We start from the raw sequence: 26919 nt of genomic DNA, 5'->3' as shown, positions 1-26919 counted from the left end.
TTTTTTTAAAAAGTACTTCCAGCCAGGTACTGGTGGCTCATGCCTGTAAGTCCTAGCTGCTCCAAAGGCTGAAATCTGAGGATCATAGCTCCAAGCCAGCCTAGGCAGGAAAGTCCGTGAGACACTTTACCTCCAACAACGTGTTCAGAAAAGGCTGGAAGTGATGCTGAGGCTCCAATGGTAGAGCACTACCCTTGAGCAAAAATAAGCTCAAGGACAACATCCAGGTCCTGAGTTCAAACCGCTGGATCAGTTTGATTTTTTTTTTTTTTTTTGTCTGATGTGATGTGGGGCTTGAACTCTGGGCCTGGGCACTGTCCCTGAACTCTTCAGCTCAAGGCTACCACCCTACCCCTGGGCCTGGGCTACAGACTACCCATTGAGCCACAGCGCCACTTCCGATTTTCTAGTGGTTAATAGGAGATAAGAGTCTCACAGTCATTAGTACCCAGGTTGGCTTTGGATCGTGATCTTCAGATCTCAGCCTCCTACGTAGCTAGGATACAGGTGTGAGCCACTGCACCCAGCTGATTTTTATTTTTAAGTATTGCTGTATCCATTATATCTTCTTATACCAGAAATCTACAAGCAAACTTTTGACTCCAGTGCTAGATAAGCAAGCACAAGAGAAGCTGTGCTTGCTATGGAAGGTAGAAAGTGCAGGACTCTAGCTGCCTACTGCAAAAGAAGCTACTTTTTTTTTTTTTTAAGAGATGGCAGTTGAGGAAGGGCCAGGGAAGAGTGTGGTAAAGGATGTAATGCCCAGTCACCACGAATGTGTTGCTCAAGAACAGTTAGCACTTTCTGAGGTTCCATTTCACTGTGCGCTTGAAATTGCCCTGAATAGTGTTTCTCTTAAAGCCTACCTCACAGCAGGCCTGAAACAGGCCACACAATAAAGCTGCTGTCACCTTGACAGTGTGTGACAGACCGTTATTTTATTACAAAACGTTCCAAAATAAAAAATAAACATTTGTCCCTACAGCACAAATACATATTACTCAGCATATGGTAGAGACTGCTGAGCTTTGTAGCTCCTGCCTAAAAGGCTGGAGAGCAGTGTACTTCCAGGCTTAATTAAACCATGCAAGGAGCACACTTGTAACTCCATGAAAACGTCTCGCTGTTGCTTCTCAGCAACTTACAGTCCTTTTGCATCCCCACAGTGTCAGGGTATGGGATTTTACAACACAGAAGTAATACCATGAGAGTTAGAGGTTTCTGGCAAGGAAAAGGAAGAGTACACTGGAATATTTAATTCTTCAGTGTTGCCTAGCTACTACCCTCTGATTCTTGAGGATGATATGAGACTTCATGAAATATTGCCTTCTGGGATTCAACGCTTATATCAAAGTTTAAAATAGCTTTTGTTTATTTTGGCTTGTGCTTCTTAATGTTTTTAAAGGAGTTTGGGTCCTTTTGTTTAAAGTTAAAGTAAATTTTTAATTAAGAAAAATGTATAGTTTGTGCCTGAACTAGTAGCCTTCATTCCTAATTGTTGTGTGATAGCCGTAGTTTTGATCTCTCTCTTTCTTGGATTTGTTAGCTCATTACTTCTTTCTCACCTTCTTCCTTTCCCTTGGTCACCCCCACCCCTGCCCTTTGCCACGTACTTACCTCTTCTGGCACTAGAAGTCTAGCTCATCCACCACCACTGGGGAGAAGATCACAAAGGTGTATGAGCTGGGGAATGAGCCAGAGAGGAAGCTGTGGGTGGACCGATACCTGACTTTCATGGAAGAGAGGGGCTCCCCTGTTTCCAGTCTGCCTGCAGTGGGAAAGAAGCCCCTGGACCTGTTCCGGCTCTATGTCTGCGTCAAAGAGATTGGAGGTTTGGCCCAGGTGAGCATGGGCAAGTGAGGAGGTGTGACAGGTAGGCCTTTCGGCTCTCAGTCACATGTGCTTGGACTTTCCCCACAAATAGAGGTGTAAGCCTGGGGGAAAGTCACTTTCTAAGGAGCCCCCCCCCAGTTGGAGGGCTGTAGCTTCTCATCTGTAAGACCAGATGTCAGGTGCTGTACCCACACTAGGGGAAACTCCACCCGCTGGTGTCTCAGGGCCAAGCGGGGCTGTGTAATCTGAAGCAGTCCTCAGCCTGCTATTGACAGCCTGAAAATAAGTGCCCAATAAAGTATCTCCCCGAGAATAGGACAGTCTGTGAAAAAGCTTCAATCCAGAAATGCAAACATAAGATCTCATTGGCTCTTCCCCAGGCTGCTCAGCACAGCGGGCTCCAAGGCACACAGCCGTGGGGTGTGTGGAGGTCAAGTGTAGCCTAACCTGTTCCAAGTGGGAACACAGAGGTGAAATAATGCCCCATTCAAGACCCTCTCCCCAGCCTCCCCTGAGCCTCCTTCCCTGTTCTTTAGTTAAAAAATAAAGGTTTCCAAAATAACTCCCTGGGTGACAGTCCTGGGATTCAGAACTATCCTCCCTCCATTCCCTCTCCTCTCCTGCAGTGGGAGTGTCTCCACCCCAGCGGGCCAGGAAGTCCTCCACAGCATCATAAATAAAGCCGTGCCCTAGTTACTGAGCTGGTGGCAGAGTGACGGCATTATTTCAGGCTGTTAAGTAGGGGTCAGGCACAACTGGTAAAGGGGCCTCACTACCTTTGCGGTGAAATGCTATAAAAGAATAAAGAATAAAGTTTTCCCTTGCCACAAGAAGCCCCTGGAGAGAGAGAGCTACAGGACAGCTCCTGGGCAGCCATCCTGGGCTCACCCTGGGGCCTGGCCGCTACTGGAAGGCAACTTTGTTTCATTGCTCCAGTACTTAGGCTGCAGATTTGGTTTTGGCGCCCTTTTGTCTTAATTAGAGATTTGAGGGACTGAGCAGGAACATCTATTCAGTGCTGTGAGCATTGGAAGTGCCCATGTGCCTCGCTGGGCAGTGCAGCCTGCAGAAGGCCCCAGTGAGCAAGCAGGCTTTTATGTAGCCATCAGCAGGCTCCTTAATTGTTTTATAACTGTAAGTGCTGTCTGTGCACTACTGAGGGGGAGTAATGAGCACTAGTTAAAAGAGATGAAGAAAAAAGTAAACCAAGACAGTAAGTGCTGTGTGTTGTGTGTGTGTATGTGTGTGTCTTGCTGCACACAAGCTGCTTTGCTGCAGACCAGTGATCCTGCCACTTTTTTGCTAGGTTAATAAAAACAAGAAGTGGCGTGAGCTGGCCACCAACTTAAACGTTGGCACTTCAAGTAGCGCAGCCAGCTCCCTGAAAAAGCAGTATATTCAGTACCTGTTTGCCTTTGAGTGCAAGATCGAGAGAGGGGAGGAGCCCCCACCGGAAGTCTTCAGCACCGGGGACTCCAAGAAGCAGCCCAAGCTCCAGCCGCCATCTCCTGGTAAGCAGCAGTGCTACAGGCCGGCCACCGCAGCTGTGCAGGGAGGGCCGGAAGTAAGACTGAGGAAGACCTGGAATCTCCGAGAGGAAGCAGCCATTGCTTCGCCATTGGCAGGGCTTTAGAAAAGGAAAAATCATATACATGTTGCAACTTCAAAGGCATCGTTCTTTCATTCTTTGTCTTATTTAGTCAAAACAGACCTGGGAAGTCTGGGCTACATACCTCTGTTGTTTTGTTTTGTTTTTTGTTGTGTTTTTTTTTTTTTATGACAGCATGAGGTTTTGAACTCGGGGCCTTGTACTTGCTTTATTAGCACTCTACTACTTGAGTCATGCCTATAGCTAACATGTTTGCCTAGACTTTCTTCTCCAGCCTGACTGTGTACTGTGATCCTCCAAGCCTCACCTTTCTGAGTAGCTAGGATGGCAGGCATATGCTCAGCTTTTGCTGTGCCTTTCTTCAGAAATATTCTGTCTAGCCAGATATCTGTAATTGTAGCTACTCGGTAGACTGAGATCTGAGGAGTGCAGTTCAAAGCCAGCCAAAGGCAATCCATGAGTCTAATCTCCAGTTAACCAGGAAAAATCCAGAAGTGAAGCTGTGGCTCAAGTTATAGACCACTAGTCTTGAGGAAGAAAAAAGAGAGCTAAGGGATACCACCCGGGCCCTGAGTTCAAGCCCCAGTACCAGCACAGGAAAAAAAAAAATCTGTGTAATACAAAGTCAGTATTCATGAACCTGTTCTAGTTTGTGCTACTAGACTGTCCTCAGACCCAGCAGCTGGCGTATCCGGCTCTCTTCTGTTGAAGTATGTACTTTACCACAGCCAAATTTGGACTTGATTTTTAGTCCCTTGCCCAGTTTTCATCTTGAGAGAATCCCACTAACTGTCATAAAGGGTTGTTTCTGAAGTGGAGTGGGCCAGAAGTCAGAAGTAGGTGCCCCAGCGTTCCTACACACACACACACACCAGATGCATGATGCCACGCCACCCCTGCCTGACACCTGCTGCTCTCTGTGGCTCTCTTGCTGGCCTTTGTTCTCCTCTAAGGGTTTCACATTTAGTATCATCAGCATATATGCTGGTACATTCAGTGTTAGAGGTGGGAAGATCCGGGAGATGACCTCCCTCAAGTAAATCTCACCATTCTGTTTCAGGAATGGCAATGGTTGTCAGCTAGGCTCCATGGAGCCCAGTGACCTGTAGTCCTTGGTCACACTGTTTGCAGTCCGTGTGACTTGAGGTCTGTGTGCATACTGTTTGTGTCATGTGACTTATGCCTAGCCTCGCTGGTGGTCATTTTCCCAGCACAGGTGGCAGGCTTATCATTTTGTCTTCACCTCAGCTCTAGATATTGATGCTATGTGAATTTCCCAGAGCAAAAGAGGGCAGGTAGCCAAGCGCAGGAAACAAGAGGTCTGAGTGGGGGCATTCGATTCTAGGTGGCTCACCGAACCCACCAGAGCCTCAGCCCGTAGGGATGGAATTCCTTTTCTGTGATGGGTCAGAGGAAGCTGGAGCAAGAATCCATTTCCTCTGCCCACCAAGTGAATGAAAAGTACTGCTGCCGAAGGTTGGCAGTCAAAACAGCAAGGAATGAATAGTTTTAGGCCCACGGTGCACTTAGATTAACTATCCCTAGATTTACATGTGTGGTTTTCAATACCAGGAGAAACCTTCCTCTCCACCCCCATCCTGAAGGATCCCAAGGCTTTGCTATCACCTGAAAACCAGGAAATCTAATTTTAAAAATCACACACCATTACATTCAGTTCCCCAAATCAGAAAAGCAGCCTATGAACAGCTCTGAAATTATTTTTCCAAAGTAAAAGCCCAGTAGGGTACAGGTACCAAAATAGTGATGTCTGTGAAGATCTAAAGGTATATTTTATTTGCTAGTGAGAACTTGTGTCCATGCATGGTCTGCACGTGTGTGTGGAGAATGGCTCTCCCAGCATGCCTCAGCCTCAGTACTGGAAGCCCTGTGACGCACACAGCCTCCAGCAGTGGAGGCCTGTTCTCCTAACTGCTGGTGCTCTGCCCGTCCTTTGCAGAGGGCTGCATTAGCGGATGCATTATCATCTTAACTGCACAAAAGAGGCTTCGTTTCACATGTGCATGGTCTACACAGCCATGATCCTTCAGGGATACACAGGAGGTAGTGAACACAAAGCTTTCTGGTCCTGGCTGTGAAGCTGATGCCCAACCCAAAGACCTCCCTGCAGAATGCAGGCATTCCATGGAGACAACAAGCAGCAGTGTCACCATAGCCACACCTGACCTGTCCCTACCATGCATTCCTTACCTCTGCTTCTAGGATCATTACTAAGGAGAGTAGCTCTGAAACCAGGTCACCTGGTCATTTTATTGTCAAAGAAGGAAAATAAAATCATTTCCATTGATTTAATCTATTTCAAGATCCCATTTACTACCTAGTATTTTTAAATTGATTTTCAGAGGAGATACACACACACACATATACATATCCATAATCCATCCTTTCGAGTCATTTTTCTCCTAAGGTCATAATTATCATTTATTTCTTATTGGTACAATCAGGCATAGTAAACTAAAAGATTCCTAGGAAATGGTGCACCCCAGTGGCTCACACTTAGAATCCCAGTTAATCAGAAGTCTGGGATCTCACTGAGGTTCATGGCTCCAGGTCAGACTGGACAGGGAAGTCTTACCTCCCGTTGACCTGCTAAAAATCAGAAGTGGGTCTGTGGCTAGAAGTGGTAGAATGGTAGTCTTGCTTGAAAAAAAAAAAATCTAGGCCCTGAATTCAAGTGCTGGCACAAAAAGGGGTCAAAAAAGCAATTCTAGATTTTTTTTCCCTCAGATACCTGAACCAAATGAAATCTTCATTTTAAGAGCATTGCAAGTCATAGATCCCTAATTCAGTTTTGATTGGATGTGACCTGTCCATCTAGACTTGAATGTGGACTGGCTGCAGACAGCTTGGCCCTGTGGACTATGGGACTGAGTTACAGAAGCCCACTGGACAGGACCTCAGGACATGGCCTGCGTCTTGAGGCTATCCATGGGATCTCCTGTCCCTGAGCCTATAGGAGTCAGTGGAGTCAGCAGCCACACGAGAAGCCAAACCACCTGGCCCCTGCCCCCACCCTGAACCGGGATGGCAGGGAGGGCTGAGAAGGTCCATGTTGGGTTAGTAGGTCTATAACCAAAAACCCAGCCGTCTTTGCTGGCTGGTGGCTGACTGGATTCCTATTATTAGCTGGCAGGTGATGGATCCAACTAGGGAATCCCCAGCGGAAGATAAATGAGAAAGGGGCTTGGGTGTAAACAAAAGCGCCCTCTGCCTGACCTCAGCCCCAGACCGGGGACATATCAGCTGTTCTTCTCTGCCCTGCTCCCCACACCCCCACCAGGACTGGGGCACCGGGTTCACGCTGTGTAAATTATCCTCGCAGCCAGGAGTCTGGCTGTTCTGTCTGAAGTGTGTGAATGTACTTAACCTTCAGTAACCTTTCCATTGTTTACTTTAGAGTATACATTTGTAGCTTCTGGCAAAAGGTAGGGATGTCCTAGAGAGCTGCCAGCCTCTTCTATTAATGGAGTTACAGAGATTGCCTTCATTTTTTTTTTTAATCCTCGAAGGAAAGGAAAAACATGGGCAAATGAGAAGAATTTTTCCTTTTTTATTAACTGCAAATGTGAATACTTGGTAAATAAAGGGTCATTCAGAAATCACAGGCTCATGAGTTGTGCTTCCAAGGAAGTGGCCCAGGCTGGTGATGCCCTGTGAGACCAGCTCCTCCTCAGTGACGGGGCTGCCATGCCTGGAGGACCACCCCTGAGTATTTACAAAAGCTTACCTTATCCTCACAGGACTTGAACTCTGGGCCTGGGCGCTGTCCCTGAGCTCTTCAGCGCAAGGCTACCACCCTACCCCTGCAGCCATAGCCCCACTTCTAGTTTTCTAGTGATTAATTGGAGGTATGAGTCTCAAGGTCTTTAGTGTCCAGGCTGGCTTTGAACCTTGATCCTCAGATCTCAGCCTCCTGAGTAACTAGGATTACCGACATGAGCCTCCATGCCCAGCTATCCTTATTCTTTTATTACAGTCTACTTTTTTAGGACACATATCCAAGATTCTACATGGTCAGTTAGCAGGCATTGATTTGCTTTCCTCTAAAGTATCCACCCTGGTGGACAGTTGTCCTGCATGGTACCTTCATGTTAGAGCGCTAGCAGGCTGCAGGGAGCCCCGCACAAGCACACCCTGCCTTCAGAGGGCCAGGCCGGCAGCCTCATCTGCCTGGAAATGGCTGGGTCTGGCTGAGGCTCTGTACAGGTGATAGATTCATTTCTTATTCTGACTCCTTCCCGATTTAAATAAACAAAGTTGATTTCACAGCTCAAGAAAAGTTGATTTTATTAATGACATCATAGGCCTCCAGGTGTCTGTAAGGATTGAACTAATATAAGGCTCATTATTAATTTGTATTGTGACTTTTCAACTTAAACATTTCTTACTCCCAAGACCCAGAACTGACTTTCCTAAGTATTTTCTAGAGAAGTACAATGGTCTATCAAACTGATATACCAAATTTTCATTCTATTTTTCTTTTTACATTTAGAATATACATTCAGGATAGATAACACTAAAACATTTTTCTGCCTAAAGCCTTCGTTTTATTAGATTATTTTCTTGGGACAAATAACCTAGAAAGCAATCTCCAGTCATAGGTTAATAAATTTTATGGCTTACTAATGAAGTCATCCTCCTAATGATTAATTCATACAAGTTAGTACTAAGGACTGAGAACGTGTGGTAGAGCACTTACCTGTCATGTGCAAGGCCACAGCTTCCATCTGCAGCACGCATGTGCAGACAAAGGCATGCACACAACACACAAATTCTTGCAAATTGTTAAACAAGATGGAAGAAACTAATTTTACCCCGTATTGTCAGCAGTGGATGTCATTAGTATTTCTAGTAGATGGTATCTTATTTTAAATTCTTACATATGTAGTTAAAGGTATGATAGCCTCCTGTCACTTCTCTCCTTGATCCCTGACAGCAAACTCAGGATCCCTGCAAGGCCCCCAGACCCCCCAGTCAACCGGCAGCAATTCGATGGCAGAGGTTCCGAGTGACCTGAAGCCACCCACCCCAGCCTCCACGCCTCATGGACAGATGACCCCGATGCCAGGGGGCAGGTAGGTCCCTAGGGCTTGAGGCCATTTGCCATCACATCTGTCTTGGCTCTGGAGTTTCCTGAGGCAGGCTTAACAGGAAGAGGAAATGCTGTTCACTATGAAGTCTTACAGAGGTTTATCGCTCTTCGGGGAAGTTGTGCATGGACAGATCTCAGGGTTCGCTGTACAACTGAGCTGTCATCTCTTTGCCTCTTTTCAGAAGCAGTACAATCAGTGTACATGACCCGTTCTCGGACATGAGTGACACGTCTTTCCCCAAGCGGAACTCTATGACTCCCAACACCCCCTACCAGCAAGGCATGAGCATGCCAGACATGATGGGCAGGATGCCCTACGAGCCCAACAAGGACCCCTTTGGTGGGATGAGAAAAGGTACGTGCCCATAGGCTCTCACGTGCTCCCATGCGAGGCCAGGGCCAGCTACCCGGTGGTGCTTAGCCTCCTGTCCTGAGTTTGTGGCCTGGAGAAAAGTTAGGGTGATAAATGAAGTATTGATACTAAGTATTTCCTGCATCTAGAAATGGGAAATAGTGGGGCAAAAAATACGCCACAAGGCCTGGCACTGGTGGCTCACACCTGTAATCCTAGCTACGCAGGAGGCTGAGATCTGAGGATCGCAATTCAAAGCCAGCACGGATAAGAAAGTCCATGAGCCTTATCTTCAATTAACCATCAGAAAACCAGAAGTGGTGCTGTGGCTCAGCATGGTAGTGTTGGTAGTCCTGGACTGAAGAGGTCAGGGACAGTGAGTGTCCAGACCCAGGGTTCAAGCCCCACGACTGACAAAAAAAAAAAGTCACCTTTTTGAAGATCACACTCAGTGGAATAAGGCAAACAAAAAGGAAAAGATAGGAAGAGCATGATGTTGAGTGGGGACAGTGGGAAGAGAGCGCTGCTGAGATCAGATGGTCAGGGTGGAAGGCAAGGAGGAGATGCAGGAGGAGGATGAGCAAGTGGGAGGAAGCTGGAGGAGGAGGAAGGGCTAGCGGAAGGAAGCTCGGCTTGTTGGAAGAGGCAGCAGATGCCTAGACACAGCCAGCGCGGGCACTCATGCCGAAGGCCTCAGCTTTCTGCCTAGCCAGTTGATGAGTTTGAGTTTTTCAGCAGTTGAAACATCTTTGAAGAAGTAATGTGACCTGATTTTTTTGCAAATGGAATGTCAAAAACAAAATCGGTCTTTTTTTCCTTTTTTTTAAATTTAATTTTATTTATTTTTTTATTGATAGTTGTGGGACTTGAACTCAGGACCTGCACTCAAAGCTAATGTTCTACCACTTTAGGCCACAGCATCATTTCCAGAAATGAATGTGAAGCCTTGGTTTTTGTAATTATTATGAACTAATGAACTAAAAAGAGGAATCTCTAAGTTTTTAATCTTGGTCATATTACTATAAACAATTATTTCGTAATATCTTCCATAACTGTTCCATAAAACAGGATAATCCATATTCTTCTTATCAAGAGTTTTTTACTCAAGTAACATTTTGCCAAGCATGCCATGAATCTGGAAGCCCAATCAAAAGCTTTGTGAATGTTACATGTAGCTATTTTTCTTAGTGGTTTACCATACTAGATTGTACATTCTGTTAGTACTTTGAGGGTCTATATTCCATTTGCAAACTCAAAATACAACAGTCACAAGGAAAAATAATTACAGCAGCCCTTTAGTCTAGACATACGGTATCCTGATAGAAGGAGCTGAGATAGCCCCGCCCATCCTCGGCTGTGCACATGCCGCTTTTCCACAGATGTGAAAATTTCATTGTCACTTCATTTAGCACATTCACCTTACTTCACTTTGGGGGTTGCATTTTGGTTTGGGGGAGGTAGATTTTTACAGATTAAGGGCAGAGAGCCACTCAGCAGATCTCAGTGCTTAAAACGCTGGGTACCTGAGAGCGTCTCCCTGTCCTGAGCTGCAGAACACATATGGGGGTGTTAAATGTTTTATTTTTGAAATTTATTTTTTATATATATATTTTGTGGGTCATGGGGCTTAAATTGGGCCTGGGCGCTATCCCTGAGTTCTTCAGCTCAAGGCTACCACCCTACCCTTGAGCCGTGTCCCCCCACTTCCCATTTTCTAGAGGTTAATTGGAGATAAGAGTCTCAGGTCCTTTTGTGCCCGGGCTGGCTTTGAACCTGGATCCTCAGATCTCAGCCTCCTGAGGAGCCAGGATTACAGGCGTGAGCCACTGCACTCGGCTAATTTATTTAATTTTTTACCATATTTCATCAGACCATAAAAAATTCATGAGTAATGTGGGCTTACTGTGCAGGCCTATATTTGGAATCTGGACTCAAAACTATGGTAGCCAGGGCCAGGAGTTTGACCTAGTGGTAGAGTGTTTGCCTAGCATGAACGAAGACCTAGGTTCAACTCCCCAGTACCACGTACATAGAAAAAAGCCAGAAGTGGTGCTGAGGCTCAAGTGGTAGAGCTCTAGCCTTGAGAGAGAAGGTCAGGCCCTGAGCTCAAGCCCAAGACTGGCAAAACAAAACAAAAAAAACTATGGAAGCCATGTCACTGTCCTACCTGTGTGTTATATGCGACACCTAGAGTTGTATTTCTTCAATTTCTTCACACTTAAAATTTTTCTTGCTACATAAATGCATTTGGAGGCTGTGGGATTATGTGACTGGACAGACTCTTGGGCCCTCCTCAGCCACGTACATTATGACCTCTCCTCCATCTTGCCTCCCCTGCTACCTTACAATACCGCATAGTTAGTGCCAGATTAAAACAGATACGTGCAAAGTCCCTGGGAAACATTTTCTTACAGTCCTAACACATCCTGAGTGAGGTTTTCCATCCTTCAGTTTGCCTTGCTCTGTCTGTAAACTGGGCAGTGCCCTGGGTACAACAACTTCAGTGGAAACCATGCTTTGTTGCCTCTGCGTGTCACATTGCCAAGCAGTGAGTCAGAGCTGCTCTGCCACGCACAGCCTGTGGAGCCAGCTCTGCCTGCTCCCCCGCCTGCCTCCCACCCTCTCGCCTGCTCCTCCCGTGGAGTTACTGATGGCTTGTGTATAAAGGAATATGACATTCAGTTGTCCTTTAGCAGTATAGCCTGAATATCAGATCTATACACAGAGCTATACTCACTCTGGTAATTAAATAAATATAGTGCTCTAGTATTGGATAGATTGCTTTCCTTATAACTTGCCGGCATAAATAGTGATGCGTTAATTGTTAAAATAAACTGTTCTTTTACATTTGGGACAGTGTTTCTATTAAGTGAATTCTTAATACTCAGACTGTTGTCAAATAATAGAACGCTTTCCCTTAAGTATTTCGGTCATTTTTTAACAAATTACTTGGAACTTTGTGGCCTTAAAACAGGAACCCTGGGGCCAGAAGTTTGGCCTGGTGGTAGAGTGCTTGCCTAGCATGCATGACGACCCAGGTTCGATTCCTCAGTACCACATACATAGAAAAAGCCCAGAAGAGCTGAGGCTCAAGTGGTAGAGCTCTAGCCTTGAGAAAGTCCAAGGACAGTGCTCAGGCCCTGAGCTCAAGCCCAGGACTGGCAAAAAAAACCAGGAACCCAAACCCTGTGTCTGTGGCTATGTCATGGACTGGACTGAGTAGGTCTTCATTCTTCAAGTGGCCTGTTGATGCAGAGCCCTGACAGGCAGGTGGGCCATCTGCGGTATCTAGGGCACCTGTGGTAGCCAGTATTCTCAGAGTCTCTGCTGGGGAGAGGCCTGAGAAATAACAAATAGGGTCAAAGAAGAAGAAGAAAGAAGAAGCGAGGGAGGGAACCTGATCAAAGTACCTTTATTCACATGTGGAAGGATCATGAAAACTCCTTTGTACAATGGACATACTCTAATAAAAGCAGAAAAGGAAGCTTCCAAGATGACAAGCCCCAGTCGCAAGCTTGTCCAAGCATTTGCTTGTGCTCATTTGCCACTGGTCACATGAGCCAGGCCATAGTCACTGTGGGAGGGTACTTCACATATGCTTCTGAAATTGCCAGAGGTGGCCTCACAGAGCAAGTGCTGGCAAAGTCTGCACTGCGGAATAATGTGGAAGAGTATATGGGCTCCCACCACCATGGAAGAATGATTGCGTCAATCGTTTTAATCAGCTTGGCCCCAAAATAAAAAAGGCATCAAAAAAGGTTTTTAACTCAGGCTGCTTTCATTATTAGTGAGCTCACACTGATTTTTCAGACAATGACTGCCCATCTGTTTTCGTGTGTGACTAGGCTTCCCCATTTTCAGTTTCTTCTCTTCTTTCGTATTGTTTTTTCAGAGCTCTGTGTTTGAAAGTTAAGCTACCTAAACTAATGATGCCACTTGGTTTCTGTCTATCTCTGTTTTCACATCTGTGAAATGGAAAGTAATTTCAAAACTGGTTCTGCCGTGGGTCTGGCATGAGATCAGACTGATGAAGGTAGAGTCTCCCTGGCAGGGTGCACTGCTCAGTGCCAGGCCTCTGCTGCCAACCTGACAGAATTCATCAGTCACAAAATCTTAGTCTGCTTTTGTCCCTCATGACAAAGAAGTAGCCATGATAGATCAAGGTTTGCCATACATCTGTTAAAGTTTAAATTGAAATTACTGCAGGCTAATTTCCGTACCTAGCCCAGATTCCTTCAGGCTCTGAGCTCACGCCAATGTGCGTGTACAGCCTCGTTGCCAGTCTTCCCTTCATTGGCCACGGTCCTGTCTTGTCCCATCATGAGCTGTTCTGCTCTCGTACAGCTTTCTTCGTCCTGGTTTTGGACTGTGTCTAAGCAAGAGTGTTTATGTTGTGGTTTTGGGGTTTTCCTCTAAGGGAAGAGAACTGGGTGTACAAGTGTCAGATCGCCACAGCCGCTTCCAGGGATGGTGTCACCAGCCTTGTTCTGTAGACAAGAATTCAGCCACAAGTTAGTAACGTACCCAAGGGGAAGTGGAGGTGGGCCTGCGTGACCCCAGGCTTAGCAGCCAATGATGGCAGAAAAGAGGCCCTCTGAGATCAAGCCTGGCCAGGCATTGGGCATTGTGTCCTTGGGGCTTCTCCTTATCATCTCAAAGGCTGGAATCAGATGTCAGTCAGAAATGAGCACTTCTGCCAGATTATGGAAGTTGCTGACATAGTGCCGTTCCCAGCTCAGCTTCATGTGGAAGCAGGGCCAAGGTGAGGTCTTGACCATCCTCTGTCAGCATGTACCAAGGGGGCTCTCTCCACAGCATGGCTCCCTCTCTAACCTATACTCCAGATTTAAAGGGATCCCTGGCTGGGCTCCTTTTTAGTGGGTGGCTAGTCAGCTTCTGAGTAGCATTAGCTCTCCCTGAAACCATGTTGCAGTGTCCTATGCCATCATCCTGGCCCCAGCCCTGCGTTTCTCGTTTCTGCCCACACGCAAGGTGAGGTTCTCATACGTGGTAACACCAGCATGGGGGTGCCTTCTGGACCTCTCCCCCAGCCTGTCTGACTCCAGATGTCACCTTCTGTCATTAGGATTGAGATCTGCCAGATCACGCGGAGGAACAGAAATTACCAGGAGCGGCATGGGGGCTCTTTGGCTTTTGAAAACGCTTACTTTTGTACTTTTTTGAAATAACTGCAGTGCCTGGAAGTAGCGAGCCCTTCATGACTCAAGGACAAATACCCAACAGCAGCATGCAGGACATGTACAACCAAAGCCCCTCAGGAGCCATGTCCAGTCTGGGCATGGGCCAGCGGCAGCAGTTTCCCTATGGAGCTGGGTATGACCGACGGTGAGTGGTCCCGGGGGAAGACAAGGGGGCGGGCAGGCGCGGCGGGGGTGTGGCGGCCTAGTGAGTGGTGAGTGGCTGCCTTCAGTGGACAGCAGCTGTAGGAGCAAGCATTTTGGTTCCAGGCAGCCATGTGGCTAGCGCTACGATCATTACAAATGCTGAAACACAGAAATTAAATGTTAGGGCAGGTGTCGTTGTGACATCTGTCTTCTTAGAAGCCAGAACCCTAGCTGCTCACAGCCCTACCACCTACTGGGCAGTCCAGCTGCAGCACACACATGGCCCCTGTAGGAACTACCAGACTCCCGGGCTTTCTAGCACTGGCTTCCCTCCCTGCGTCCCTCAGAGAATGGCTGTAGGTAGTCCCCACACTTGGCTTTCAGGCTTTCGGCATTCCTCGGGGCTTTCCAGATGTTGCATTGTCAGGTGGCTTTACTCCTTCCACAGATGTTTAAAAGAGCATACTTTGCTCTTCACATCTGTGAGGAAACCCTTCACTTCTGTGCCCAGGAGCCTCTCCAGAGAAGTCGTTTTGGCATCCAAGTGGCAGGTCAGGCCACCAGACCATCCCAGAACCGGTGTTCATTGAATAGGTGGAGAGGCTTCACACGGTATCAGAAGCCCTGCCTTGGCTAACACGCTCTCTCTCTCTCTAGTAAGGGCAGGCTTTATTTTAATATGCTAGAGTGAAGTTGGGAAAAGCAGAAGAAAAAAAATCTTTTCTTATTCCTCTTGCAGGAAATGGAAGATAAAGACCCCTAAGAAGGGAAATTCCTAAAGCCAGCTGTAGTATGACACGTGTGGCTTGATTTGATTGATTGGTTATGTTAGTAGTAGAGTTGAACTCAGCACCTCACACTCTTCCTTGAATTTTGTAACCGAACTAGCACTCTACTGCTTGAGTCAAGTCTCCAGCCCAGCTTTTTACCAGCTAGTTGCAGACAGAGTCTCTTGAGACTTTTGACTGAGCTTCAAACCCCAGTCTTGCAGTTCTCAGCCTCCTGAGCAGGCAAAATGATGGGTACAAGCTCCTAGTTCATGGATAATACCAGTGATTTCTAAGAAGCAGAGCACAGATGCACAGGAGAAGGCCCCTGTTTATACCATGATCATCCGTGCCGCCCCCCCACACACAACACACACTCTACAGGGTAGGGCACCTTCCCCCAGGAACTGAGAGCAGCCTGGTTAACTGGTGGGCCCCTCTCACCAGTACATCTGCTGAAGGAAGGGTTGACAGGGGGAGGTACCTCTTAGTTTAAGACAGCCAGGGAACATTTGAAAACTCTCTCTTCAACCAGTTAAGATTGCTTCTTTGAACTCAGAGCTTCACACTTCCTAAACAGTCAATGTACCACATGAGCCACAAAAGCCCAGCCCTTTTTGCCTGGTTGCTTTGGATAAGATCTCACAGGCCTCCTGTCTGTGCATCCCTCATAGCTGGGATTGTAGGCATGGTGCTGTGTCTAGCTTGTTGTTGAGACTGGGATCTCAGTGACTTTTTACTGGCACTGGACTTGAACCATGAGCCTCCAGATCTCTGTCTTCCAAGTGGATGGATTTACAGGCCTATACTACCCTGTTCCACTGAACCTGGCTCTTGAAAACACAGAGCCCATCCTGTGCTTCTAGTGTCAAGTACATCCTCATGGTGGATTAGGCCGTTATTCCAGTTCCTACCCTAGTCAGAATGTGGCCTGTAAATCCACATTTCAAATAACTGTCTTCATCAGCCATTCAACAGCAATTATTGCACCAAATCGGGATTTTAATTTGATTTGCTTTGGTTTTAAGGATTCAGTAAGGGCAACTGATTTTTTGTTTTTAAGGAGATTAAAAGAACAGATTGTATTGCTTCTTCAACCTAAATTTGGTACATATCAGTTGTATTTCTAACTATCAGCTCCCTTCTATATAATTATGGGAAGCTAGCAGCTTTTACACATTTGGTATTCTAAAATTTCTTATTTTTAATATTATCCCTTATTCTGATTAGGCATCTATTTCACACATTATTCTGTTACTTAAACCAATTTGTGTCAAGATCACAGATCTGTTACATTGTAAATATACTGTATTAATGGCATTTATAACTCCTCAATATGGTTTAAAGGTTGAAATAGAAATGTGCTTTTCATTTCCCTGTTAAGATTTACTAGGAATTAGCATTGCTGTTATCCTTTTCTGACGCCTTTCAGGTCATAGAACTTTGTGCAATTACTAGCTAATTTAGCATGGTTGGGATTAACTTTGAAATATGCCTTTAAAACTTAAATATTTTGTCCTTGTGATGAGAATATCAAAGAAGAAATATTTTCCAGGTTCTAGAACTCATAGAGATACTGCTTTTCAATGTCAGGTCGTTCTAGCTTCTTGCTTTGGGAACTCTTCCCCTTACCGAGTTGTGGTAAACTTAAGTGGTTGGGCGGGGTGTGGGGCTTCGCCTCAAGGGCACAGGCCAGAAGATTGGACAAGTGCTTACACGGTGCATGCCTGTTCAACCGGTATTCTTCTGACACCTATTAACAGCTGCCAAAGCCAGGAACTTGGCCCCACTCCCAAGAAGGGTGTCTCCACCCTCCTATGGAAGCGCCAGTGGACCTGCCTCAGGGGTGTGTGCAGGGAAGGCAGAGCAGAGCTCTGGGGAAGTTTCCCGACATGGATTGTTCGTGTCTGTGCTCATCTGAGGCCTTTCGTAAATGAAGTTTTCTCTGAATGCCTTGTTTTAGGCATGAGCCTTATGGACAGCAGTATCCGGGCCAGGGCCCTCCGGCAGGACAGCCCCCTTATGGAGGACACCAGCCTGGCCTCTATCCGCAGCAGCCGGTGAGTTGGCTAGTGGGCGTGGGTCTTGTGTTGCTTTTAGCAAATTTTAAGCGTAACAGAAATCATTAGCTTTAGAGAACATGCAGGTATGTTTCGCTAGAAAGTACTCCTGGGATTCTGAAATCACAAATTCAAAGCAGCTCTTGATCCAGAGCTTTCTGGAGTGAGCACACGTGCTGTGTGTGCCTGTGTGTCTGAGGCAAGGCAAGTCTGTGGTACATGTGTGACCATGACGTTCAGACACCCCTCCTTACCCAGGAACTCTGCCAAACATACCTGAAAATGCTCTGAAGAATGACCCATAGATCATGTGCATGATTCCTCACCATTACTACCCAGTTACACAAGTAGAGCAGTTTACACAGGATTCAGCTAACTCGAGTTAGGTCATCTGCAGTACTGAAGAATTCCACTATGTGTGTGCACGTGTAGAGATTGAGTACAAAGACTGAGCCATTTTATCTGATTCGTGTATCCTTGGGTTTGCATATCCCAGGGGCCTTGAAGACTGAGGGACAACTACACACACCAAAACCTGTGCTGGAACAGAGATTTGTTCATAGTTTAATGAATACATAGACAAAGCAACTCAAAATGGAAGTTAGCCGGGTTTTTATGAATGAACAAATCATGCCATGTATTTTGAGTGAGTGGAGTCGCCCCAGCTTGCAGCCACCAGACCCCAGCCAGGGATGGAGGCTCATGTGAGGGCTTCTCGACTTACACGTAAGAGTTAGCTATTGTGAATCAGCCTTTCAGGTCTGAGACCTTCACAAAAATAGAGGAATTTTTTAAAGGACTTTTGAATCACAAAGCTGTCTTTAAATATTAATTTTTCTCAAGCAAGTATGTACAGTAAATTTTATTAACAAAACAATCTTAAACAATTTTCAAGTAGAGTGGAAGAATACTTGTTCAAAACCTTAGCATCTTGATGCCTCCTTCAGGAGACTCCCATCCACCTGGCTGGCACAAGTTCCCAGAGGGCCAGCAGGAGAGCTTAAGGACAGATGCCATGCAGAATTCCTGCAGGGATTTCCCTGAGAATCTGGCTTGGACCAGGTGGACAGTCAGATGGACAGCAAGTGCTAGTGCCAGTTTTGTGAAAAATAAAAAGGGAGCACTGGTGGGTGGCTCACACCTATAATCCTAGCCATTCAGGAAGCTGAGATCTGAGGATTGTGTGGCATAAAACTCTGTGAGACTCTTAACCAGCAAGATGCAGATTAGTGGTAGAATGCCAGCCTGTGTAAAAAGCCAAGTGAGTGCCATTACCCAAAAGCACAAAACTTTCATATTAAAAATAACAGAGAGAAAAGGACTTCTTCAGACCTCTCAGCAGACCCTGGAGTCCTGAGGCAGAGGTCTCCTGGCCCACTGCCTGTGGCTATCAGTGTTGCACTGTGGAGCAAAGTCAAAGCCTCGAGGACTCAAACTCAGACGGCGCTCAGCAGCGTGTGAGACATGGACCTATGTAACACTGAAATACGGTCCCTAGCGTACAGTGCTCCGCAGCATTTCCCAAGTGCGCATTCTACTAGGGAACACCTGTTTTGCATAATTTGGCATGTGCATGCTTACACATGTAAGAGCTCCTCAGTATGGTCTGTCTGTATGTGAGTTTCAGAATTACAAGCGCCATATGGATGGCATGTACGGGCCTCCAGCCAAGCGCCACGAGGGAGATATGTACAACATGCAGTACGGAGGCCAGCAGCAGGAGATGTACAACCAGTACGGAAGCTCCTACTCCGGCCCAGACAGGAGGCCCATCCAGGGGCAGTACCCGTACCCGTACAGCCGAGAGAGGATGCAGGGCCCGGGCCAGATGCAGCCGCACGGAATCCCCCCTCAGATGATGGGTGGCCCCATGCAGCCATCCTCCGGCGAGGGGCCTCAGCAGAATATGTGGGCAGCACGCAACGACATGCCTTACCCCTACCAGAACAGGCAAGGCCCGGGCGGCCCGGCGCAGGCCCCCCCCTACCCAGGCATGAACCGCTCGGATGAGATGCTGGTCCCTGATCAGAGGATCAACCACGAGAGCCAGTGGCCTTCCCACGTCAGCCAGCGCCAGCCTTACATGTCACCCTCGGCCTCCGTGCAGCCCATCACTCGCCCGCCCCAGTCATCCTATCCGACGCCACCATCACTGCCAAACCACATCTCCAGGGCGCCCAGCCCCGCCTCCTTCCAGCGCTCCCTGGAGAGCCGCATGTCTCCCAGCAAGTCCCCTTTCCTGCCCGCGGTGAAGATGCAGAAGGTCATGCCCACTGTCCCCACGCCCCAGGTCTCCGGGCCTCCGCCCCAGCCACCCCCGAGCCGCAGGGAGATCACCTTTCCTCCTGGCTCTGTGGAGGCCTCACAGCCAGTCCTGAAGCAGAGACGCAAGATCACCTCCAAAGATATCGGTAAGCATGGCTTTGTCCAGAAACAACCCCGAGGACAGCCGAGGATTTGTTTTGTTGGGTTTTTGTTTGTTTGTGTTGGGGGCAGGGGGTGCCCTTTTCGTTGCTGTTCTTTTTCACATAATTCCTGTTCGTGTCAGTGGAACAAAGTTCTTGTGACTGCAGATTGTCAATATATTTGCGTAGGGAGCAATAACCGAAAGCCACTGATCTGAATTAAGGAACAGTGCCGGAGAAGAGTTTGAATTAAGGTGATATTTTTAGGTATAAGGGATTTAGATCCTCAGTGATTACGTGCTGTGCTTTAGATTTCACCTTAATTGCTGCAGTATGTGCTTAATAAAAACGATCAGTAATATCACTACTCAGATCTGGTGCAGTAGAAACATAGCTCTAATAGGCACATAGGTAGAGCATGTACACTAGCACATCATAGTCCATCTACACGTACACAAGTGGACTGTGCGCTAAGACGTCATAGTCCATCTACACGTGCACAGGTGGACTGTGCGCTAACACGTCATAGTCCATCTACACGTGCACAGGTGGACTGTGCGCTAACACGTCATAGTCCATCTACACGTGCACAGGTGGACTGTGCGCTAGCACGTCATAGTCCATCTACACGTGCACAGGTGGACTGTGCGCTAGCACGTCATAGTCCATCTACACGTGCACAGGTGGACTGTGCGCTAACACGTCATAGTCCATCTACACGTGCACAGGTGGGCTGTGGTATGATCCATGGAATGCCCCACACCAGTGGCAGACCAGAGCGTGCATGGCTCTTTTGTATCTATTCTGAAGTTATTTTAACACAGCCAGAAATGACCCGTTTGAATTCTTCAAAAAAAAAATCTCAATCATTTAAAATAATTTGTAGTAGTTAAGAAATTAAAGGTATGAAATTGATTATATTAAAGATGCGTTTGTTCATTGTCATTCCCGTACACATAGCACAAGAAGGTGAAGCACCTTTGCTGTTGGAAGATTATAGAGCAAGAGACAAGTACAGACACTAAATGACATCTTATATAGAGAAATAAGTGCAACATAAACTTGTACTTTTTTTAAACTTGTGTATTTCTATGTTTAAATTTGTTCAATTTTTTTCCTCAAAATGTTAGTATACACTGTATTAGTGTAATCTTCAACACAAGTAAATGTGCACCCCTTTTTGAAATTCTGGCCTTGTTTTAAACTTACTAGGCACCTGAGACTGTTTGGCAAATAGAATTTTAAAAGGCAGCAGATTTATCCTGTGGGTGTCTGTGCCTCCCTGCCGGACCAAAGGACTGTCTGTCCTCGCTGGCTCTGGCTCATATTGCAGGTCTGCAGTGAGTGCCTGCCTGCTGACACCAGGCCCCCATCAGCACACACAAATCTTACAACTTTGTATCAAATCCTTGTGTTTTCTTCCATAACAGGAGTAGGGAACAGGGGGAGATTTCCCACTGCTTGGCTCAGACCAACCTGCAAAGTGCTAATAATGTCTTTCTAATTCTGAGGGCAAGGCACAGAAATAGGAGAAAACAGCATGGGACCACCAAGACTCTCTGTGAAGGTGTGCTGTTTGAGAATTAAACTGCTTTCACATTCTACAAACTTGGCCAGCTTTCTGAAAATACCACATTGAGACACTTCTGAGGAGAGAATGCAGAGGACAGAGACTACTTTGAGGGTGGCTTATTGGAAACCGTGGTGCATCATTCCAGACCATTTGGTGGTCAAAGAGACCTTTACCACGGCATCCACATGTAGAACTACCATTAGCTCAAGATCAAGTAGCAACCAAAAACAACGAAAGTGTTCTAGCATCTCCACTGAGAATCAAATTGCCATGTTCGACTCTATGGTCATTCATGTTTCACACTAAGTCTTCTGTTACTTTCTGTTCTTGAACACGTGGAGTTAATATTAATGATACCTTATTCCTGTTTCTAGTTACTCCTGAAGCGTGGCGTGTAATGATGTCCCTTAAATCGGGTCTGCTGGCCGAAAGCACATGGGCTCTGGATACCATCAACATTCTTCTGTATGATGACAGCACCGTGGCTACTTTCAATCTCTCCCAGGTGAGCCAGTGCCAGCCTGGCTGACGACCGCCTAAGACTGAGGGAATTCAGTAGTGCAGAATGCTTGCACTCATGCTTGAGTTAATTGGCACTAACTAGCTAACCTTTGCAATCATTGTGGTTATTATCAACCAATATGAACCAATACGTAGTTATCTAAGAATTTAGTCTAGGATATTTGTTTCACTCTTTAGTATGCGTGTACCTGCACATACCTATATTTCTTCTAGGAAAACCCTGTGTGTGTGTGTATGTGTGTGTGTGTGTGTGTGTGTGTGTGTGTGTGTGTGTGTGTGTGTGTCTTAATACAAAGTTAACTTTTAGTTTAGAGTGAATATTATCAGGCCAGTGGAATTATTCAAAATACAGTTATAATTATAGTCAGTGTGTAAAATACAGTTGTCTTCAATGGGGCAGCACCCTGCTTTCCAGGACTTTGTATCTTTTCATTAACAAGAGCCCCCTCAACCCCCCAGCTAACACAGCGACCCCTGGCCACACCTGTTTCTAAGTCTAGCCCTCCAATTTCTGCTTGTATAGGAGTCATTTTGAAGACCCCGCTCCAATACACTTGAAGCCCCCTGGCAGGTGATTTCCAAATAATAGCTTAACGAGGCATGTAGCCAAGTCCACCGGGCCCAGGATGGAGGGAGGATTTAGGAGTAGTTTAGAAAGCTTCTTTCCACTGAAGACAGACTAGAATCTTCTGACTTGTCTTTGTCTCTCATTTATGTCTTCTGTGCAGTCTACAGATGTAATTTTCAATTGATAGCTTATTGATGTAGTCAGGAACATTGAGAAAGGCCCATTTTAATTTTTTAAATAATTATTTGAAAATTAAATAATTGCCTTCTCTTGAGTAACTTCCATCCTTATAGCAGGTGGAATGTTCCAGAACCTACATGTTCATACCCAGAATTGCTTGATTTCCCCTATGTCCCCAGGGGGGAAATCTATTTAAAGGGTGAAGAAAATCATCCAAACTTCCACTTGGAAGGTTGTTCTTTGGGGACCTAAAAGCAAGTACTTGTGCACTTACATAATCATGTATCTTTATGTCTAGATTCTTGGGCCAAGCCCCCTTTTGAGAAGCCAGTGGGAAATCTGGTTGATTCCCATTGCATCTAAATGGAAGAGACCTTCTTGTTCTGCACTGGCTGCCTATGGTCCCTGAGGGTGGCAGGCTGGGTGAAGGGAGGCAGCAGAGTTGTGAGTGCACACATTTCCTCCAGACACAAACATTTGCTCAGGGGTTAACTCACAAAGGCGGGGTCTCCATCCTCCCCACTTTTTGTCTTTTGGCTAGGGCTGTGAATTACTCAAATGTAAAACTGTAGCTTGTGAAACATTCTAATTCACTTATTAGAGGCCAAATTGATTTGTTTCTAATTCTCAGTGTTTGTGAGCTCTACTGCATTGTTGAAATTATCTTCTCTAAAACATATAGGGAACATACATTATGGTGCCCTGTGGCACCTGAGGCAAGAATAATAGCCATGAAAACCTCTGCAGGCAAGTCTCAGACTAACAGAAGAGAGCTGTCCCTTTGGGTTAGAGTTTATAAAACCCATGTTCCTACTCCAGTACTCGTTTCTTGTCCATACATCAGATCTTTAGGGTGAAAGGACAGGAGACCATCCCCTCAGCAGTGTCATGAGGAGAGAAGGAAAAGTCAGCTTTAGAGTTGGCGGGTGAGAGGCTCAGCAGCAGGCAGGAAACATGACCCAGTTGAGTTGATTGTGTGAGGCTCAGGCAGGCAGTTCTCACAGGAGCAGAGAACACCGGGTGTGGTGGTACAGCATTATATAATCCAGCAGCTTGGGAGCAGAGATCTGAGGAGGATCTGAAGCCGATCCAGGCAGAAAGTGAATAAGCCCTAGCTCCATCAACCAGCTGTGTTGGTTCTGTCATCCCAGCTTTCTGGACAAAAGTAGGTACTAGGACCATAGTAAGGGCTAGGATTTGTGCCTCAAATTACAGCCCCTGCCTGGCAAGTTCAAGGCCCTGAGTTCAAGCTTCAAACCTCAAATTGCTGGTAGCTCTCAGGTTTGTTCTTTTTTACTCCTAATCAGAACTGAGGTCATGACATTGTACCTGTTCTTTCTTGTTCTCTTCTTCTTCCTCTCTAGTTGTCTGGATTTCTTGAACTTTTAGTAGAGTACTTTCGAAAATGCCTGATTGACATTTTTGGAATTCTCATGGAGTATGAAGTGGGTGACCCCAGCCAGAAAGCACTTGATCACAATTCAGGCGAGAGAGATGACTCCTTGGCGGACGATTCTGGGAAAGAGGAAGACGACTCCGAGTGTTTGGAGGAGGAGGAGGAGGAGGAGGAAGTAGAGGAGGAGGAGGAAGAGGAGGAGGGTGAGAAGACAGAATCTGAGGCAAAGAGCAGCGCTGCCCTCCCCACCCCAGATGCCAGTGTTGACCCCAAGGAGAGGCCCAAGCAGGCCAGTAAGTTCGACAAGCTGCCGATAAAGATCGTCAGGAAGAACAAGCTGTTCGTGCTGGACCGCTCTGACAGGCTGGGCCGGGTGCAGGAGTTCACCAGCGGGCTCCTGCACTGGCAGCTGGGGGGCGGCGACACCACAGAGCACATCCAGACCCACTTCGAGAGCAAGCTGGAGATCCCTCCCCGCAGACGCCCCCCGCCCCCGTCCAGCTCCACGGCTAGAAAGAAAGAGCCAGAAGGCAAAGGCGAGCCCGAGGAGCAGCTGCCGGAGAAGAGCATCCTAGCCACCATCGACGACGTCCTGTCCGCTCGGCCAGGCGCTCTGCCTGAAGACGCAAACCCAGGGCCCCACACAGAAAGCGGCAAGTTCCCCTTCGGCATCCAGCAGGCCAGGAGTCACCGGAACATCAAGCTGCTGGAGGACGAGCCCAGGAGCCGCGACGAGACGCCCCTGTGCACCACCGCACACTGGCAGGACTCGCTGGCCCGGCGCTGCATCTGCGTCTCCAACATCGTGCGCAGCCTGTCCTTCGTGCCCGGCAACGACGCTGAGATGTCCAAACATCCAGGCTTGGTGCTGATTCTGGGAAAGCTGATTCTTCTTCACCACGAGCACCCAGAGAGGAAGCGAGCCCCGCAGACCTACGAGAAGGAGGAGGACGAGGACAAGGGGGTGGCCTGCAGCAAAGATGAGTGGTGGTGGGACTGCCTCGAGGTCCTGCGAGACAACACGCTGGTCACGTTGGCCAACATCTCTGGGCAGCTGGACTTGTCTGCATACACAGAGAGCATCTGCCTGCCCATCCTGGATGGCTTGCTGCACTGGATGGTGTGCCCGTCCGCAGAGGCGCAAGACCCCTTTCCCACGGTGGGACCCAACTCGGTCCTGTCGCCTCAGAGACTCGTGCTGGAGACCCTGTGCAAGCTCAGTATCCAGGACAACAACGTGGACCTGATCCTGGCCACTCCTCCGTTTAGTCGTCAGGAGAAATTCTATGCTACATTAGTTAGGTACGTTGGGGATCGAAAAAACCCAGTCTGTCGAGAAATGTCCATGGCGCTCTTATCGAACCTCGCGCAGGGGGACGCGCTCGCGGCCAGGGCGATCGCTGTGCAGAAGGGGAGTATTGGAAACTTGATAAGCTTCCTCGAGGACGGGGTCACCATGGCGCAGTACCAGCAGAGCCAGCACAACCTCATGCACATGCAGCCCCCGCCCCTGGAACCACCCAGCGTGGACATGATGTGCAGGGCGGCCAAGGCCTTGCTGGCCCTGGCCAGAGTGGACGAGAACCGCTCCGAATTCCTCCTGCATGAGGGTCGGTTGCTGGATATCTCGATATCGGCTGTCCTGAACTCTCTGGTGGCGTCGGTCATCTGTGATGTACTATTTCAGATTGGGCAGTTATGACATACGTGAGAAGCAAGCATGTGTGAGTGAAGATTAGCGTCACATGTCACTGGCTGTTTTCTGTTCTTGTTTATCCAGCGTAGGAAGAAGGAAAAGAGAATCTTTGCTCCTCTGCCCCATTCACTATTTTACCAATTGGAAATTAAAGAAATAATAATTTGAACAGTTATCCAATGAATATTTGCTGTTTGTGTGTATAAGTACATCCTCCTGGGTTTTTTATTTCTTTTATTTTTTTTTAACCAAAGTTACTGTCCAGTGCATTCAAAGGTCATCTTTTCTTTTTCACAGATACTTCTTTTTAATGTTCTTTTCCATGTTGTATTGCATTTTTGGGGGGAAGCAAATTGACTTCAAAGGGAAAAGTTTTGGCAAAAAAAAAAAAAAAAAGATGCTGAGATGGGAAAACCTGATGCAAACAGGTGAAAAAAAATGGTCAATTATGTGCTTTATTCTTCAGAGAATGGAAAAAGCAAACAAACTGTATCCCATCACCCAAAGCTCTGTGCAATAGAAACTTCTAGAGAGATAGGTATAGGGGCTCAAGACGTGTGTCAGTCAGTACTCAGAACCAAGAGTGGTTCCGCTAGACTAGGAGCAAACCCATCCCTGCCGGAAGCGCCAGGACCCCCACCGCCACGCCAGCCTCTCGTGACAGTTCTTCACAATTCCTTTCATCATTTTTTAATTTTTTTTTTACTGCCTATGGGCTGTGATGTATATAGAAGTTGTACATTAAACATACCCTCATTTTTTTTTCTTTTTTTCCTTTGTTTTTTTTTTTTAGTGCAAAGGTTTTAGTTTTTTTTTTTTTTTTTTCATGATGTGGTAACTACGAAGTGATGGTAGACTTAAATAATTTTTTATTTTTATTTTATATATTTTTTCATTAGGGCCATATCTCAGAAAAAAAAAAGAAACAAAAAATACAAAAAACATAAACAAAAAAAAACACAAAAAAGAGGGTAATGTACAAGTTTCTGTATGTATAAAGTCATGCCCCGTTTTGGGAGAGTAGCTGACCACAGTTTGCTTCATGAATCACGGTGTGGAAATGGTTGCATATGGATTGATTTAGAAAATGGTTACCAGTACAGAAAAAAAAAAGAAAAAAAGAAAAAAAAAACTTCAACTAAAAGGAAGAAACACAACTTCAAAGATTTTTCAGTGACAAAAATCCACATTTGTATTTCAAGATAATGTAGTTTAAAAAAAAAGAAAAAGAAAAAGAAAAAAACTTGATGTAAATTCCTCCTTTTCCTCTGGCTTAATGAATAGCATTTATTCAGTATAAAATCTTTATATGTTCCACATGTTAAGAATAAATGTACATTAAATCTTGTTAAGCACTGTGATGGGTGTTCTTGAATACTGTTGTAGTTTCCTTGAAGTGGTTTCCTGGTCACAGAGATCTTTACAGGAAAATGGGGTCCTGCCGTAGTGTCCCCCTCTTCACACATCCCCACATTCAGAAGGGGCCCTTTCGGGGTTACCTAC

At 46.6% G+C, this 26919-nt stretch overlaps 1 protein-coding gene across 8 annotated transcripts in view; it reads left to right on the top strand.

Annotated features, from left to right (window-relative positions):
• Arid1b (AT-rich interaction domain 1B) overlaps positions 1-26102 on the top strand; it is a 323358-nt gene extending 297256 nt beyond the window's left edge. For all 8 annotated transcript variants that reach the window (XM_090337918.1, XM_090337916.1, XM_090337917.1 and 5 more), the window contains 9 exons: positions 1633-1842; positions 3140-3344; positions 8397-8535; positions 8735-8907; positions 14100-14250; positions 16980-17076; positions 18704-19487; positions 21429-21559; positions 23689-26102. In XM_090337918.1, coding sequence (XP_090194044.1) covers positions 1633-1842; positions 3140-3344; positions 8397-8535; positions 8735-8907; positions 14100-14250; positions 16980-17076; positions 18704-19487; positions 21429-21559; positions 23689-25422 — 3624 coding nt within the window. In that variant the 3' untranslated portion in view covers positions 25423-26102. The remainder of the gene's footprint in view (positions 1-1632; positions 1843-3139; positions 3345-8396; positions 8536-8734; positions 8908-14099; positions 14251-16979; positions 17077-18703; positions 19488-21428; positions 21560-23688) is intronic.
• The last annotated feature ends 817 nt before the right edge of the window (positions 26103-26919 follow it).

Source organism: Megascapheus bottae, chromosome 8 (assembly GCF_031878675.1).
Source record: "Megascapheus bottae isolate mThoBot1 chromosome 8, mThoBot2.hap1, whole genome shotgun sequence".
Taxonomy (NCBI): Eukaryota; Metazoa; Chordata; class Mammalia; order Rodentia; family Geomyidae; genus Megascapheus; species Megascapheus bottae.
This window is presented reverse-complemented; position numbering and strand designations above follow the sequence as displayed.